General features: G+C 38.7%; 1 protein-coding gene across 9 annotated transcripts in view; it reads right to left on the minus strand.

The window, feature by feature from the left end:
• HEATR5A (HEAT repeat containing 5A) overlaps positions 1 to 18217 on the minus strand; it is a 68823-nt gene extending 50606 nt beyond the window's left edge. For 5 of the 9 annotated variants that reach the window (XM_032690716.1, XM_032690718.1, XM_032690717.1 and 2 more), the window contains exons 1-5: positions 18129 to 18217; positions 6869 to 6952; positions 5106 to 5360; positions 3883 to 4094; positions 335 to 443 (exon numbers count right to left, since the gene is read on the minus strand). In XM_032690716.1, the coding sequence (XP_032546607.1) occupies positions 335 to 443; positions 3883 to 4094; positions 5106 to 5231 (447 nt within the window). In that variant the 5' untranslated portion in view covers positions 5232 to 5360; positions 6869 to 6952; positions 18129 to 18217. Of the gene's footprint in view, positions 1 to 334; positions 444 to 3882; positions 4095 to 5105; positions 5361 to 6868; positions 6953 to 8369; positions 8393 to 11483; positions 11657 to 18128 lie in introns of those variants that run through there. The other 4 variants (XM_032690712.1, XM_032690713.1, XM_032690714.1 and 1 more) reach the window with 4 other exon arrangements.

Raw genomic sequence — 18217 nt, forward strand, 5'->3', positions numbered from 1 at the left:
GTAATTCTATGTTCCACTGAAAAATACTAAATAGAAGAACAAAACTCAAAACAAAGTATGAGCTATAGCAAAAAGGTTCTCATTAATAACGCAATTAAATTTTCTAATTTTCATGAAATCAGATTGAGAAAAACTACAATCCATCCTTTTTTTAGTCGTTATCCATAAACTCTTTATTACTTCTTTGGAATTTAGACACTGATTTTTATCTGACTTTCCATGATTTCTTTTCATAAATTGGTATCATGCATTTTTTCTTACTCATTGGTCCAGCTACCAACAGTAAACATCCTGTTATTTTTCCAATCATTTTTTAAACATGCTGTTCCAATACCTCTGCATTCTTCATTGCTTTAAGCACATTCCCAACGGTGTCAGTAAAACTTTTTCCCAAAATTCTTCCCAATTTTTTGTATAAATAGCCCAAGCATACCACCGCAGCACTAAAACAAAAGCAAATCCAAAGACGTGTGAAAATGGATGCAGTAAGAGATGAAAGGGATTAAGAGACTAACATAATCAATGGGCAAACAGCAAAATAACTGAACAGAACGTCCCAAAAACATAAGTGGATTATGAATAGGGAAAAAAAATGGTCTGTGTGTGGCACATACCCTCTATGAGAAATGCAGATACAAGGGTTGGGAAAATAACTTGCACAATACAAGAATTCAAGTAAATACAATCTTCTAATAAATTTTAAAATAGGAATAGGGTTTCCATATCCACTTTTAAAACTTATCTAATTTTTTACTAAGCATTCTCTGTGTCATGCAGTCTATGGCACTGTGCTACAGCAGATGCTGCCAAAAGTAGTCACACATGAGTTTACTTACAACTGGATGGCCAATAGTAGACTGCAAATGGTCTAGTAATTGCAATTGTGTCATTTATGTATAACAATACATAAGAAGGAAATAAAACTATAAACCCATGTCCTTTTCATCCTAGTGAAATATCTGACAGCTGGACTCTGTGTGCTCATTGGCCTCTCCATTAGCAAAAGAAAAAATTGCTAATATTGAGCAAAAAAAAAAAAAAAGAAATAAAGAGTTGCCTAATGAAAGAATGTTTTCCTTTGAATAATTACTTAAGGAAAACACTTTGCTTTTGTATTGACAGATCTATAAATTAAACCAATTAGTTTTATGACTACAAGGAAAAAAAGAAATTATCTCTTTAATCAGCTTTCAGCTCTTTGGCTTAACCTACTTAAATATACAGCATTGCTCAGCATCCCCTTCAACAAAACAACATTTTGCTTATTCCCCAACTGTATTCAAGTTTCACATAAGTTACACAGCACAATAAGAAAAACAAAGCCTTCTTTCTCTCTTATCATACCAAAATACTATTTTCATTAAAAAAGCATTTTTCATTATTGCTTTTATTCAACTCAGTACACACCAACAGTTTGGATTTTAATTTTGTTCATGGTGTGCCTGGGCGTAAAGTTACAATTGTCCCATCTTACTACTAAATTGAGCATCTGATGGTCACAGATACTTTCTTTAATTAGCTTCAAGACTAAATAATATCTATTTAATAATCTGAAGAAGGAATATTTAACAGACATATAAAAAACCCCACCCAAATAAACTACCTTATTACATCATGGTATAACCTGCAAACACTCTTAGAAGTTTGGCTGTACTGCCATGTACTGCTTCAGCATCGCATGAAAGAGTCAATCAGTATTGAACAGTGATTTCTAGCAACAGAGTGACCATACTTGTTGATAAGTAACATCTAGTCAACTAAAGAGGGGAATGTAGTTACTTCTGCACATCAACATTTGAAGTTCAAAGCACAGGACTGAGGAAGCTCTCGTACCTGCCTTCTAGGATTGCATCACAGCTCTAGTTGTCTATTTTCTTTTTCCACAAATGTTTCTTCACTAAGTCCAAACTGTACTAACTGTGGAGTTACTTTAACTGTCAAATTGTAAGCAACAGCCAGAAGTTTCCAAGGAAGCCTGTAAATTTTTACAAGTTTTGCAGGGAAAAGCCTCTCTGCCCCTGTTTCTACCTCCCTAGCAGCACACCTCCATCTTGATACACAACTCTCTATGAAAGATACATCTAAATTGTTTTCTTTCAAATTTTGCCTTAACAATTGTATTTGGACAGGCACCAACAAAAATCCAGAGCTAAGATACTTAAACATGTGGTAAAATAGCACTGAGATAAGCTATAAAAGTTTGCAGACCAGGCAAATGCTTATAGTTTAAAAGCAGCCCTTGTCAATATTTCAAAAACTTCATCATTTAAAGTTAATTAATAAGTTGCATTCACACTGCATAACCTGTTTATCTGATTTTATAGTATTCATATCACACTGACTTTTAGTAGCAGATAAGCACCTAGCTAAGGTTATGTTTAAAGTGCTTGCCTAAAATATTTCCATCAAAGAAGAAAAGTAATAATTTATGAGATAAGAGAATGATTCACTGGAACTGTATTTAAAGGAGTTCCCGAGTGTATTAACATATTGTGAACACTGATGGTTAAGTGTTGCTACGAGACAGCATGGGCATGTATGCTAAATAAGGACAGATGGCAAACAAAGACAACACTTTAATCAAGATCGGGCAAAAAAAAGCAGTTTTTCTACACTGAACACCAAGCATTTAATATATTTGCAACCGAAGATGAAAGATTTTACTCAGTAAACAGCTCTGTGGTTCCAATTATTTTTGTGTAGCCTCAGCCTCAGTGTCAGCTGTATCAGAAATACCTTTTCCAAAACTTTTTTGAATTAAACCATATTTTACCGTTACTTTTTTTGCCATCTCTTATTTCCTCTCCTCACTACTGCTTACATACCCAGGAGCATTCTGAACAATGCCACCTCTCTCTTTCTCCCCCAGTTACTTCTCTGCGTTCTGACTCTGGATATCTGCCATTACTGCTTTACTGCCAATGGACTCCATCATCCCTCCTTGCTATGCCGACATCCTCCCACTTCCCTCTGGTATATTGCAGCTGAAGCAAGGAAGACCTGCAGAGCTCTGTCCCACACTACAACTCAACTATAATGTTAATGGCATATCATAGTTGAGAATGTAGTATAGCGTAATTTATTCTGCAGGACTTAGACCCTTTATAGCAAACTTATTCTTAACTCAAAAGACTGCACAAGAGGTCACCTGGAACAAGAGGGAAACAAAAAAATTATGGTATTGGAAAATACAACTGACTCCTTGTAAAATTTATTTTCAGAAATCTTTACTTGGGTTGTCAGAAACAAATTTAGCATGCAAAGTAAAGGAGGAAGACATATTCAGCTCTGCTTTCAATACCATATCATTAATGCACTATGATGCTTTACTATCTCTACCTTTACCTTTAATTTTCTTTGTTATAGTCAAAGATGTGCATTGTTTCAGGAATGAAGGTTACTTACAACATTTCTGCACATAAAGATTTGGTTTCACGTTCTGAAGTAACAGTTGATGTTTCTCTGTTCCGTCGGCTAGGCTTCAGGCGTTTAGTTACAAACATATTTAACTATGTCCAGTTTCCCAGTTGCATTAAGAAATGTACTCAGTAACTGCATTTTGTACCTGGAGTTGTACTTGTCTGTTTCACTGATCTTCTCAGCAATATTTTTCCCTTCTCCTTGTTTTTCAAACAGCTGTGCCCTCATAACTCTGTTATCCATCACTGGTATCTCCCCAGCCTGATTTTCAACTGTCTGGCTGGAGACCACCAATTCTCTTCTACTCTTTTGGTTCCTGATGCACACATACAATATCTAGCACTAGCACGATCTTTGTTTTATTAGGTATCTTGTGGTAGTGAATTCAGATGCAGCTCACCATGTCAATCTGTCTCTCTTGTTATTACTGAATTTGAAATTTGGGATTAAAAAAATACTTACAGTTTTGTAGGCAGATAACTTGGTGAGTCATCTTTACTCCGAATGAGTTCATTGCATTTGTCAATTGTTTGGTAAACAGAAAAAGTGTCTCCAGTGCTATAAATTACAGCTAAATTCTTGGCAAGAAGCCGTCTGGTAGGAGGTCCTGGTGAATTGTTTAATAAAGAAGTCAATTGTTCAACCAGTTTCTTCTGGTTTTCTCTTATATCAGCCTGGAAATAAAATCCGTAACCAGTCAAAATTCAGTTAAATTTAAAAGTTAGTTAAAGATAATTAATGTAAATTATGTTTACTTTTCATTATTACCATTCTGATAATGACATTCTTAATAACAAATGAACATTCGCTTCATTTTTATGCTTAAAGAAAAGACATTTCAAGTATGTGACTATTTTATTCTTCTTAAAAAAAACACAACACGTTTTTCAGAGCTACTATTTCTAGTAGCATTGAAAGTGTATTTTCCTATGGCATTTATATACTTATATATTTCTAAAAGAAAGCTTCCTTTTCTTGCTTTGCCTCCTTTAAAATAAAACAATTAATAGATATATAGTAATTTTAGTAGCAAAGAAGAACTTTAGCCATGTTTCAAGAATCTGAGTATTAGAAAGGAAAGAACGTCCCTTAAAACAATCATCCAGTCTTAAATACATTATTTTAATACTCTTTTTAAAAAAATAGTGTGGCACCATATTTCACTTACATATTTTCATCACAAATAAAAACACTTAAATATCATTATTTTGGTCAGTTTACTCTTATATATCTACACAATCGACTTAATATACTCTAAAGAGTGAACTAATCAATTTGAGAGTTGGCTGGAAACAGATCTTTTATCATTTGATTAGGAAAATTTAAAAAAAAAGAAGAGAAAGATGTTACATTCTTGCTTGCTAGAGAACTATCAAATGCCAGGTGGAAGCATGACTGACATTCTTCACAATGGGGCTGCAAAATCTTGCAGCAATAATATGAATTAAAAATAATTAAAATTCCCTTCATTGGACAAGTGGTTCTGTCACTTGAAGGGCTGTGACCAAATTCTTGTAACATTTAGAAAGCTGCTGCTAACACTAAATATACTTTCATTGCTTGTAAATGAAAGACATGAGGCAAATGAAATTGAATACTGCTCTTTGGTTTTAAACAAAATAACAAAAAGACAGAAAGAAATAACTATATAATGTGATTTTCTTCTCAAATCTCATTATACTTACTCTGCTAGTCACTGGTAAAAGTTTTTCCAAATACTGTAACCACTCAAAAATGAACTCTGCTTTTTGAAAGCCACCAAGCTGGTTATACACTTCTTCATTAAGCAACAAACTGTGAGCTGACTCCATTCCTTGAAATTTTCCTCAAATCTCTCAAACACTGTGGAATGAAAAGAAAACCCAACAAACTACCGAAGCTATGTTAATCAGTCAGGTTTTCTTCCTCATTAATACCTGATGAATCAGAAGTTTGAACAGCTAAACAGAAAAAGAAAAAAAAAAAGTTATAGAAAGTCAATGATCATATCGTATTTATGCTTGGTTTATTAAAATGAAATTTTCAGAGGAAAACAATATAAAGAATAAATTATAGCAGTTTGATGTAGCGATCTTTAGTAATACTTAAGTTTTTCATATGAGACAATGGTATTGAGGTAATATGCCAGCTAAAGTTAAATATACTTCAGAATATATCAGAGGGGTTCTCACTGAACTTCTGATTTTCCTTCTCCTTGTTTTGCAAGAAGTGAAGTTTTCTAGTCCTTGATCATATATATACCTGAAAGTAATGACCAACCCAAACAAAATGACTTTGCTATCTAGAGCTAAGTGTAGCAATAGCCACAACCTACATATAACAAACTCCTTTTAATTATATTCACAAATATAAATGTTAAGATATTAATTCAAACACTTTAGGTATTCTCAATGCCAAGCAAGGCATAAAAAAAATCCAGAATTTCATCACTGAACAAACCTCTAATACACTCTTTTTTTAAGGAAAAAACCCTCAAAAACAAAAGAAAACACCCAAACCTGAAAAAAAAACCTCAGAAACTTGAAATCCAAAAAGAAGTTATGTTTTACTTATGTCTCTCAGACTATTTTTGGAATTTCTACATTTAAATGCCATATAGCCTCAAAATACAAAATAGAATACTCTGTAGGCTTCACAAACAAAAACAGTCAGGGAGATTCTGCTTAAAATATGGTCAACTATATTTTAAACTCAAAAAAAGTTATCCTTTTAAGAGGTCATTAAGACTGCTGAACACATTTTTTCCTATGTAGTAACAATATTATAGCGTTAAATGATCCCTCAAACTGTAAACAGCAATATAAAGCACTGGTAAATAATTCAATACTCAGGCTGTCATCAAATGCACAGCAGAAAGTTACCTTTACTGTATTCTATGCATTTTTATGTAAAAGTAACTCACAGAGAAAATTAGTCATATTATATTTACTGTAGTGAACTGTCACTTCAAATCTACCTGAAATACCAAGCCACTTGAAAAGGTGCCACACTATAAAATGACATGCAGATATAAATACACATAACACATTATACTTATATAATATACATATATTACATATTACATACATTATACATATATATACACATATTTTATCTAACTAAGTACACAGAAGTTCATAATTTACCAGTTATGTCGCTCCTAGAACACTCACGGAATTTAGCTCTATCCTCACATTTTTTGCAACATACAAAAAAAAGTAGGATTACATATTTCACTGAGTATTTGAGTGGAGTCTCATCACTGCTCAGTATGAAAATTACAGGTACAGGTCACAAATACGTCTTTTTTTCCCTCACCCAAGGCATGTCCAATGTCTACCATCTCTAAACCACCTACTACCACAGTAACTTATCCACTTAACACATGCAGCTCAGGATTACAACTTGTAGCTGTTTTTCCCAGCTGAAAAGATCATAGTTTGTAACCAGACACGGGCACTTAACTTACCTAGAAGATAATTTCTCCTCATTGTAAAAACTATCTCTCTGCTGCTTCAGGTTTTTGGATAAAGGATGTTAAGAACTTGATTTCCTAGGAAAATAATTAATACAAAGATCAACTTTAGGAAAGAAAGCACGTGAGATACAAGTGTAGCTTTTACAGAAAACAAGAATTCCAAAGTCTTGCAATACTGAAAATTTGTATTAAGTGATAGTTCACCAAAAAAGACTGGAGCTCCATAAATATTATTAGCTCTCTATATGTTACATTTAAATTGGGCAGACGCACCATATACACCATGAAATTGGATTCATTTAACTACTGAAACTGCCTTTGTTATTTGTTTTGTTAACTTAGTTTAATTCTAAACCATAAAAAAAAAGTAAGTTCAAACTGCATAATACAAGAGTATTTCAGTGCTTTCATAAGACCCACATTACTTCAAAACATCTAAAAAAGCAGAGGTGCAAAATATTCATTATATTAGTCTGGAATGCTATAATAGCCATAAACAACACAATAGCATTCAAGTCAAAACCAACAACCAGCAGAGCTGGCACAGATGATTCATGTGTTCTGAAAAATTCATGTACAATACTATGGATACAAGACATGAGGATTATCAATCCATTCTCCTAGCTCCTAGATATAGTTTTAATGTAAGAATCCATGGGCAAAACATTTCCTTTTAAAACTCATTCAACTTGAACTTATTCTGGCAGGACATGAAATAGAGGTTGAATGTGAATACTTTATTTAAAAAGTATTCACTTTTTAATCAGTCTTCAAATGACTGATGTTAAAAACAAATCAAAAGTATATGTAGATTTCAGAATAATCCAAACTTCTTTCATCCTGGTGAACCAGTGTTCAGCCTGCTGAAGAGAAGGTTCAAGGGGACCTTAAGAAATGCCTTCACAAGGGAAGATTATCAAGCAGATGAAGACAGGATCTTTATTGAGGTGTATGGGAGGGAATAATACAAAAGTGGCATAATTAAAACAAGGAAGCTTCCATCTTGATAGAAGAAAAACGATTTTCACTGTAAGGATTATCAGCCACTGGGATTGGTGATGACAGGTTGCAGAATCTGCACCCTCAGGGGTTTCTAGCACTTGACTGGACAAAGCCATCTGAAGCTATTATTGTAACTTGTTTCTAAATGAAGACGGTTCAATTGTATAAACACGTGTCATGGGTTGAGGTGGTTGGGTTTTTGGTAGCGGGGGGCTACATAGGGTGGCTTCGGTAAGAAGCTGCTAGAATTTTCCTCCCCCAGGTAAGCCAAGGATAGCTGGCTACAGGAGGGACTTCTGCCGCTGGCCAAGGCTGAGCCAATTAGGAGCAATAGTAATGCCTCTGTGATAAAATATTTAAGAACAAGTTTGTTGCGCTAAAGAATTTTCGAGCCAGGGGAGAGCTGACCAAAGCTCCTGGGCAGCCCCGCCACCTCCCCACTGCGGGAGGGGAGGTGGTGGCAGCCCAGCCCGGGCCTCTTGGCACCTACCCCGGAGCAGGCAGCGGTGCCCCGGCCGAGCCGCCCGTGCTGCTCTCGGCAGTGCCGGCCGAGCTGAGCAGCGGCCCCTGCAAAGGGGCAGTCGGGGCTGGGGCCAGGGCGTGTGGCCCCACGAAGAGAGTCCTCGCAGCACCCCGGGCCCGCCTCGCGAGCAGCCTGTCCTGGAGCCTGTCCTGTCCGAGGAGCCGAACAGCATTGACAGCACCAAAGCCCCCAAGGCAAACTGCGAGGGGTGGAGAGGGGGAGCCCCGCAGGCTAGGCCAGGGCGGCAGAGTGGCTCCTGCCATCGGGCACTGCCCTCCCTTCCCCCCCTGCTGAATTGAGCCAGGCTGGGTCGGGGCAGCCCGCTGCAGTGCAGCCAAGCCCATGCTGGAGCAGATGGATGCATGGAAGAAGGTCGTTACCCCCCATGGAAGGCCCAGGATGGAGCGGAGTCCTTCAAGAGACTTGTGGCTCCACACCGGAGTAGGTTATTCCCAGGTAGGACTCATGGCCCTGTGGGGGATCCACATCAGTACAGCTCACCCTATGAAGGACCATTGGGGTGAAGAGACCCCCCCTGCACCCCATGGAGAAATGACCCTCAGGACAGTAGATATGGAAGAACTACTGCCTGAGGGGTGGAACCACGTTGGAGAGGTCCATCAAGGACTGTTACCCGTGGGAGGGACCCCACAGAGCAGGGGAATGACTCAGAGCTGTGGCCCCCCCGTAACCCGTGGTGAGGACCATGGTGGAGCAGGCTGTCCCCCTGCAGCCCATGGAAGAGTGACCTATGGGACAGCAGATTTAGAAGACCTGTTGCCCGAAGGGTGGACTAGTCTCCCTGCACTGCTGCAGGGGGAGGAGGGAGAACATGGAAGGAAGGAGGAGTGACTGGAGAGTGTGTTTAAGACTGTTTTACTTCTCACTCTTTAGATCTTATCCTGTTAGTAATAAATTTTAGTATTAACCCCACATTGAGTCTGTTTTGCCTGTGTGACCTCTCCCAGCTCAGAGCAACTTTAGTGGGTGCCTAGAATCCGGCCAAGGTCAACCCACAACAACACATTTGCAAAATTAATCTAGATTTATTTATTTTTTAGTTTAAATTAAAGAAAGAAAAACTGTTACGATATAGTTGCTGATCTTTACAACAAACCCCTGCTAACAAGGTCAGAAAGGCTAGCATTTCTCACAGGAGAACTACGAGTACTAAATTACAAAGGCTCACTGTTTATTATGCAAGATTTAGTTTTGTAGACACAAAACTGGACATGCAGAAAAAAGAAAAATTTTTAAAAAATCACAGAGCTGATCTGGTCAACAAGCAAACCTTCGTTCCATGAAACTGCATACAAAGCAGTATAACCCCTATTCCATGCAAAAAACTTATCCCTAACACTGAGACTCCCTCTAACAAGAGTAAGTCTGCACACCAGGGACACTGATGAAGCTTCAAAAGTAACAATAAAAAAAGGGCATATGCATGCAAACTTGTGAGAAGAAAGCCAAGAATGTAGGAAATTAAGTTTTACTTATTTTTATTGGTTTTGCAGCCAGGGCAGAGAACAATGCAGAAGGCAGACTTCTTACAAGCCTATGCAAAGCTGAACACAAGCACAGAACACAGGGATGAGCTACATTTGATTAATAATAAATATGTCCTTGTTATGTATGCAAGATGTTACCAGGCAATTTCTAAGTGCAGAAGAAAACATCAAACCAAAACACACGCTGTCCAGACATGGGTGGGACTGTGCCCAGCTCAGAGGCGAGGCACAGCCACGCAGGGGGCCAGGCAAGCACCGTGGAAGACTGAATGTCACATCAGCCACTGCAGCTTTTTGAACGTCATCACATGCCAATGAATCGATGCGAGTGCAACCTCAGCATGTAAAGATGCATCTATATTTACAGGAAACTCATGTTTAGAAATGTTGAATTATTTGATAGTGCCTTTCCCCTGGTGTTATAATTTTGATGCTTCTCAATCTGAAAAAAGAAATCTGGAAAAAAAAGTGTGAAATTTAATTGAATGAGATGTATACTATGCCATCAACCAAAATGAAAAGGTATACGTGGCTGATAAAATCTTCATTTGCCAACTAGCATGAAGCACCGTGCTTTTGGTTTTGTCTTTAGGTAACCGAAGAAATTACAAGAATTACTTTACCATCGGTGCTACAGGAACAGATCAATCAAAAATCCCTTTTTTTCCTAGGATGTAGGTTTATTTTGCATTTACGGTATGCAACAAAACTGTCAGAAAGATTTATCGGACAAGGCAGAAGGTGTTCCTACTTATTACTGATGAAAATTTTTTCATTTATTGATGGAAAATTTGGCAAGCAGGATTGTTCAAGACTGGTCAGAAAAGAGCTCAGAAAAGCTCTTAGAACAAGCTCTAAACAGAATGTCACCCTGTAAATTGAAAGAATATAGGGTGAGTCAAGTATTAAAAGGCACTTCAGTTTCTGAAGTTCCTGACAGACCACAGTGAGAAAAGAGGGACCTGTAGTCTTCTTTAAATACAAGATGACTCATCCAGGATAAGACTGATGTGAGTAACTGCCTTTAGCAACCATCTTTCAAATATGAGAACCAACAGATCAGCCATGACAAAATTATAACAGACTAAAAAAACCAAACAGATCGATTACGTTTATCAAGTTCATTCTGAGCTAGGTAATCTCCTCAGGTTTTAAAATCTGAGGGGAGCAGACCATAGACTGCTGTATTTCTTTCACATGGACATCTAAGACAAAAACTAATCATCATGGCTGGGCTTTGCGAACGAAGATTTGGGGAGGGCTCTACCCACACTTGCTACAAGCATGCTGGTGGCTAAAAGGGCCAATACAAGATAGAACAAAAACTAATACACAACCAGTGAAAAGCTATGAGCAATAGTGGCAATGATTTTTACTTTCCCCCTTTCTTCCACCTCATAGCATATCTTGCATATGTATAAAAAAATAAAAAGAAAAAAAAAAGGTAATCTGCAATAAAGCAAACTCCTAACTGATCTCTCAATAAAAGAAAGCTTTTAAATTATGACTCATTATTTCAAAGAAGAGCAACACAAGTAATGGAAACTACCACATAGATCAAGTATGTACTTACAAATTTCTTTTCTTTCAAGACTTTTCATATTTCATCTCTCACTGTTCCAGCAGTTTGTCTCTTTTCCAGGAACAAGTGCTCAAACAGAAATCAGATCAACCTCAGCTCTGTAGGCATGACACTCAGGTGAGGATCTAATGTACAATCTAAACAAGGGTCCAAGTCCTTTACATCTACTATGCAGTGAAGAAAATAAAGTGTCATTTATCTTAATGATAATTACTTATATTTTTCTAGTTTCAGTATTAACATAATTCTGCATTAAATCTGACCTAAAGCATAAAGATAACCACAGAATCAATTAGATTGGAAAAGACTTCTGAGATAAAGTCCAACCTTTGACCAAGCACCAACACATCAACTAGACTATGGCACCGAGTGCCACATCCAGTCTTTCCTTCCACACCTCCAGAGACGGTGACTCCACCACCTCCCTTGGCAGTCTATTCCAATGTCTAATCACCCTTTCTGTGAAGAAATTCCCCCTAATGTCCAACCTAAACCTTCCCTGGCACAGCTTAAGACTGTGTCCTCTTCTCCTGTCACTGGTTGCCCGGGAGAAGAGGCTGACCCCCACTTGGCCACAACCTCCTTTCACGTAGTTGTAGAGAGCAACAAGGTCTCTCTTGAGCCTCCCTTTTTCCAAGTTAAACAGCCCCAGCTCCCTCAGTTGCTCCCCACAGGTGACAATTTGAAGCATGGCACAGCTCAGGAGCTCACTGATATATCTGTGGATTCAATTTTGTACCAAACACTAGTCTAGCAGAGAAGTAAATGCATATTATGCTTCTAAGAAATTATCACTGTTACTCATTGCCAATAATGAGTAACAGTAAAAAAAGAGTAATGAATAACTGTAATGAGTAAGATCAAAAATGACCAGTAATAGCAACCAGAGTTTTCATAACAGCTGCCATTGGGCTCACTATATAATCAACACTATAACCATCCCACTGCTGAAAAACAGAGCTGAAGCACATTCATTAGCTTCAAGCTGTCCCTCACTGCACTGCAGCAGTAATTTAAGTGACTTCAAATTCATGGTTTTTTCCTCAGAAAGCAAAATTTTTATCATCTATCTAACAAGTGAACTAATACATTCCAGAGAAAGCCTTCTAGCCTGACACATTTAGTTGTAGCCATTAACAGCTCAGATCAATGTTACTCCTGCAGCACTGTTTTAAAAGTTTAATGGGATGATCGTTACCAATGTATCTGAGCTGACTGCAGGGAGAGACATCGATGCTCAAGTCTACTAAGCCCTCGGACATATCCGTTTAGAGTGTCTTCCAAACATAAACAAAACTCCTGCCCAGCCCCCTTGGACTTCTCACAAGAGAAACCGAGTATGATTGTCTTTGCCAGCTGGGCAGAAAAACCTTAAAGAACCAGCCAAATTCAGCTACTAATGAATGAAACATAGACCAAAATCCAATAGTTATAGTTTATTGTTTACACTAGTAGGCAAACAGAAAGAGGCACTGAGGCCTGGAGAAGGCAGAAAGTGCAGGATCAAACTCCCAGCTACTTCAAGTGGGAGACCTGATGGCCCAGGAAATTAAGAATGTAGTTATCTTTAGCTGTAATCTAGCTAGAATTTATAGCTTACAGAAATAATCTGCTTTAAATCAACAATGATAGAATCTCAGTAATTTCCTAAGGAATAAAAAAGAACTAAAATTCCAGCTTAGATGAGCTTGGAGTTTAGGTACTGGAAATGGATTAAAGTGAGAACATTCAAGAGATAAAGGTATTTATTATTACTGGAAAGACCGGGCAGTCTTTGTTTACTTTTTGACTTATACAAACTATCACCAACTAACTCACAGAAGCAAAGTCTGCCTCACAATCTTCAGTTAGAGTAGGCAAAGCTAAATAGAAGTGTCAATGCCTGTCAGTACTTCCAAATCTTTTGTGTGGCAGGATCCTCAGCATTCAGCTAACTTCTGCCTTCTTTATATATACACAAGCCTTAGCCTTAAACTTTGTGCTCCACAGAGCTACATGAAGCAATAGCAGGTAACTGCTGGTCCCAATATAACATTGAGCCTTCTGTACATATTTTATGTTCAGCAGTGCTAATCACTCTTGGCCTCTCATTTGACTGAAAAAAACCCTGGGAATTTCGTGTGCCCTTTCACTGCTTTCTTGTATGCATTTTCAAAGAAACACACAAGCAAATGCAGGGAATTTTAGCACCAAGACATGAAGAGGAGGAGGGGAAAAAAAGAGAAAGTTAACCCCCCTGAGAATTGTTTCTTTAGCAGAAGCATTGGTACATTTAATTGATTAAACCCTTGATGAGGAGGACAGTGAAGATTTTCTGAAACCAGAACCCAGTCTTTCAATGCATACACACTCATACTTGAATTTGTCACTGATTGGTCTCATCAATGTGGACCAAATTACTCCTTAGCATAAAAGTGATAAGTACTTTTCACCCAAAATTAATATAGTGCCATTAAGAATGCCAGGTATTTAGCAGTGTTATGTTACATTGGTCAGCAGCAAGGAAAATTTGAAGCCAAACACAGAGAAGATGGGGCCAACAGTCATGTTTGACAGCAGTTTGCAAGAACAGACCACAAGACAAAGTCATCACAAGACCAAAACTCAGAGGACATGGAAAAAGAACATCAGGCCACAGAGGAGATGGTCCGAAATATTAAGATCTTTAAATCAAGCAGAATTGTAACTCTTAATATCAGATTTTAAGCGCATTAGCATGTGAAAACCACACCAAATAAATCCCACAGTTGAGTACTCATATGTTTTGTTGTATATTCTGTGTTATAGAGGGATTCAGTTCCACTCACAAATTAAATTATCTTCCTTTTTTAAAAAAAAACAAAACATCTATCCACTTGCATCACATGCTTATCCCAAAGACCAAAAAGCACTGAAGAATCAGTCTAACTACAAGCAGAAAAAGTAAAGCTTATTGCAAAACCATCCACTTCCTCTAATTATTTGTGAAGATTTCAGACTAGGACAACTTCCATTTACATCATATTTTTGTATGCAATTATTCAGATTAGAAACATGATTCTGAAATCATAAATGTTGAACCAAGACCCTATTCTTTCAGGCTTTCTGCTGTGCTCCGGGTGAAGCAATTTGCCCCAGGACAGCTATGTATCTATCCTCTCATTGAAAATTTGGTAGCATTTATGCAGGTAGTCGTTAAAGTTACAAGCCAAGTGTATCTTCATATACTGCACCTCCCACATATGTAGGTCTTGCTGTGTTCACACAGCGTTTCAGGCTGTCCTAAAGAACAAATATCATGCAGCCCAAACAGAATTATTGTTAGCTTCTCAGCTACTTTCATCTGTGTTGCAAAACAAAGGGGTTGTTTTGTGAACCATGATGCTCATACAAAGTACTTGTTTACTCCCACAGGAACAGTTCCAAACGACTGATTTTCCTACCAAAATGCTATTATTGATTTCCAAGTTTCAGAGGAGTTGCCCTTTATCTGAAAAACTAATAAAGCTCAAAGGCAACAAAGACCTAACAGAAATCTATCAGAATCCTTGCTCTGGACTTGCTGGTTTTAAAAATGTTCACACAAAGAATGTGACCACCCACAACCTTCATACATAACAGTGACATTTATAAGAACTACAACACAATACACATTTGCTGAAATGTGAAAGAAATGACAAGACAATGTCTTCTAAGAATGATGAATGATTTCTGTGAAGTTTTGAGGACAAGGCTTGAGGGAAAATTAGAGAAAAATACCCTGAAAAAAGTGCCTGGAAATGCAATAGCTATTTCAGCAATGCAACATATTCAAGACATTTTAAAAAAAAATTTGGAAGACATTTATTCATTGTGTTAAAAAGTACATACACTTTGCTTTCATGTTTCTTGTCAGCACTTTAATTTTTATCTCCACATGAGAAGAATTATTCCAAGAAACCAAGAAGCAACAACATTCAGCTACTGAGAAATATAAGCCAGCCATTTCCTGAGCTCCACAGCAGCACTACTGGCACACTGTCCCCCCTAGCCCTCACAACTCTCTAATATTATTTAGGTTCATTTCTGAAAGTTTCAGCCAAGAGATAGACTTGGTTCCATTACAGGGACCTCAGAACATTATTTTATTTACAGGTAACCTGGCAAACCACATATAAATAATTAACCAATGCTTCTAATAGTCATAAAAATGGTATAATATCTAGAAGTTTGATACTGACAAAATGAGTTTAAAAGATTCCCCCCCCCCAAAACTGTACTAACTAAACTTTGAAAAGCAATAACTAGCTTCTGTCTGATAAAAATTCATAGAATGCTTTGGGTTTATTTCTTTGCAGGTTTGAAAGCTGGTGTCATAGCAAAGCAAGTGCATGAAAACCACAGAGGTATAAACATCCATCTAAATCCTACCAATAATTTCAATATATGTCTGAATATAGTTTTATTCCTGAGAACACTGTAGACAATACTGTTTATCTAATATAGACAAAAATACATCAAACTGAGTATGCTGACAGGGTGGGGTTTGTTGGTGGTGGGGGTTTTTATCACAATGACAGTAGTTTCAGGAAATGAAATTATTTGTTAAAATGTTAAATTGACTTACACTAGGTGATATATATGCATATGGATTATGCAAAGTGTAGGTTGATTTTAGCTACCAATTTTCCATCAAGGTAAATGCTGAATCCAGTCTAGTTTAGCATTAAATTCAGCCAAATGGTTTTTTTGCTGAACATATCCTGAAATCCCAGAAAAGTATACTTATTTTTCCTGAAAATTATTATAGCTATTACTATGACTAGACTTCAACTGCACTGAAACACACCAACACAGAAATTTAGCAGTAGGAGCCTCACAGATGCAGACTTTGCAGGAGACTTGTTTGGCAGATCAGAGGTCACTATCCAGGCATAAATTACTGACATACCTCAATGCAATTGTTCTTTCTCTAGGTATTTTACATGGTTATTCCCCAAAGAAAACTCCAAAACAGCTAAAAAAAATATAACTGCATAAAAATTTCATGCCTTTTTGGTCTGCAATGTCAATATAGATATATTTTGTGTCTTTCTAAAGGTTCTGCTTCCTTAAAATCTATAAAAACCACAATGGTAAAAACTGAATAGAACAAACATCCCACAATCTGAATATGTTTTTGTAAGAACATATTTCTAACCTCCTACCTCATTAGGATGTTCTGAATTTTAAACCAGACAATCATACTGCATTGATTAATAATGTTTTTGATGTGTTGGGAAGTAGTCGGTCATGAAGTAGTCAGTAAGTTAGATATTTTATCAACTATAAAAACAATCCTATGTTCAATAATCAAGCACAAGTTTTCAATGTATCGCTAGATTTAGTGTAACATCAAACCGGCTTCCTCCCCCCAGCTCCATTTCATTGTGTCAAACAATCAGGAAAAGAAACCCAAACTCCATTCAGCACACAAGCAGAAGTAATGTATCTGCTGGGTCTCAATTGTTATTTCATACATGAGAATATTACACATCATGTAGCAAAACACCAAAATATACAATATAGCTTGACTGTTTCTGAAGACAGGGAAAATATTTCTGGCATGTGAGACTAAAATAAAAGTACAGTTCATGGCCAGAACTGCAAACACTTAATGCTACTAAATCGAAACCCAAACTTAAAGAATCACTACAAATAATGAATTAAAAATTTATCAGATTTCATTTAGAGAAACACAAAGCTGAACTGAACTTTTATCCGCCTTCTTCTTCTCCTATCATCCTTCCACCCATATCTCAAAAAACTTTCCTTTTCACTAAACTTACAACATCTGTTACTCTTTCCCTCATTCAAAAATGTCAACACTAATGCAACTTTACAGGTTTTCCATCCCTGTGCACGGTTTTTACCAGTTATACGATGCAAATTTCAAGTGCAAAAGCCTGCAAAAACGTTTCTGCATACCAGAATGTCCAACACTGCTACTCCTCCCCTAAATATTATTAATTACCAAGATTTTTAAGAAAGTACAAAAAAGACCCTAAAATCACGGAACCTCGTTAAAGTAAATGCCGAACCCGTCCCTGCAGCCTCAGGTTCAGTATCGCCCCGCACAGGGCAGACATCCACCCTCGCCCACCGCGGGCCGGCCGGCAGCGCTGCTCTGCCGCCGAGCCCCGTGACACCCGGCCGGCACCAGCCCTGTGCCCGGCTTGTCGCTCCTCCCGCGGTGAGAAGACCCCTCTCCGCTCTCCGCTCCCCTCGCGGGGCTGAGACCTGCCCCGCAGCCCCGGGGACCGGGACGGGACGGGCAGTGCTGAGGGAGCGCCGGAGCCGCCCGGCCGCCGGCTTCAGAGGCGGCTGTGTGTGTCACCCACCGACCCACCCAGGCGGCTCGGGGGGTGATCGAGCACTTTTCAGGCGCAGGCCTCGGGCAGGCACAGCCCCGTAGAGAGCTACCGCCTCCGCTCGGCCCTCATGCCCTTTCACACAGCCCCTCACGCCGCGCCGAGCCCGGGCATCCCCTCCCGCGGGCTGGGGGCTGCCACCGCGCTGCTCTGGGTCATCCCCGCCCTCCCCCGGCGGCTCCGAGCCCTGCTCCGGGCGGCCGCCGGGGCTCTCCGCGCCCCCTGCCCCGGAGGCAGGACCGGCGATCTCCGCCCCCGCCCTCCCTACCTGCCGCCCGCTGTACCTCCTGGCTGCCCGCGGGGCTCCCGCGCCGCTCTGCGGGGCTCGGCCCCGTCCGTTCGCCCGCCCTCCTCCGG

Source organism: Chiroxiphia lanceolata, chromosome 6, assembly GCF_009829145.1.
Source record: "Chiroxiphia lanceolata isolate bChiLan1 chromosome 6, bChiLan1.pri, whole genome shotgun sequence".
Classification (NCBI taxonomy): domain Eukaryota; kingdom Metazoa; phylum Chordata; class Aves; order Passeriformes; family Pipridae; genus Chiroxiphia; species Chiroxiphia lanceolata.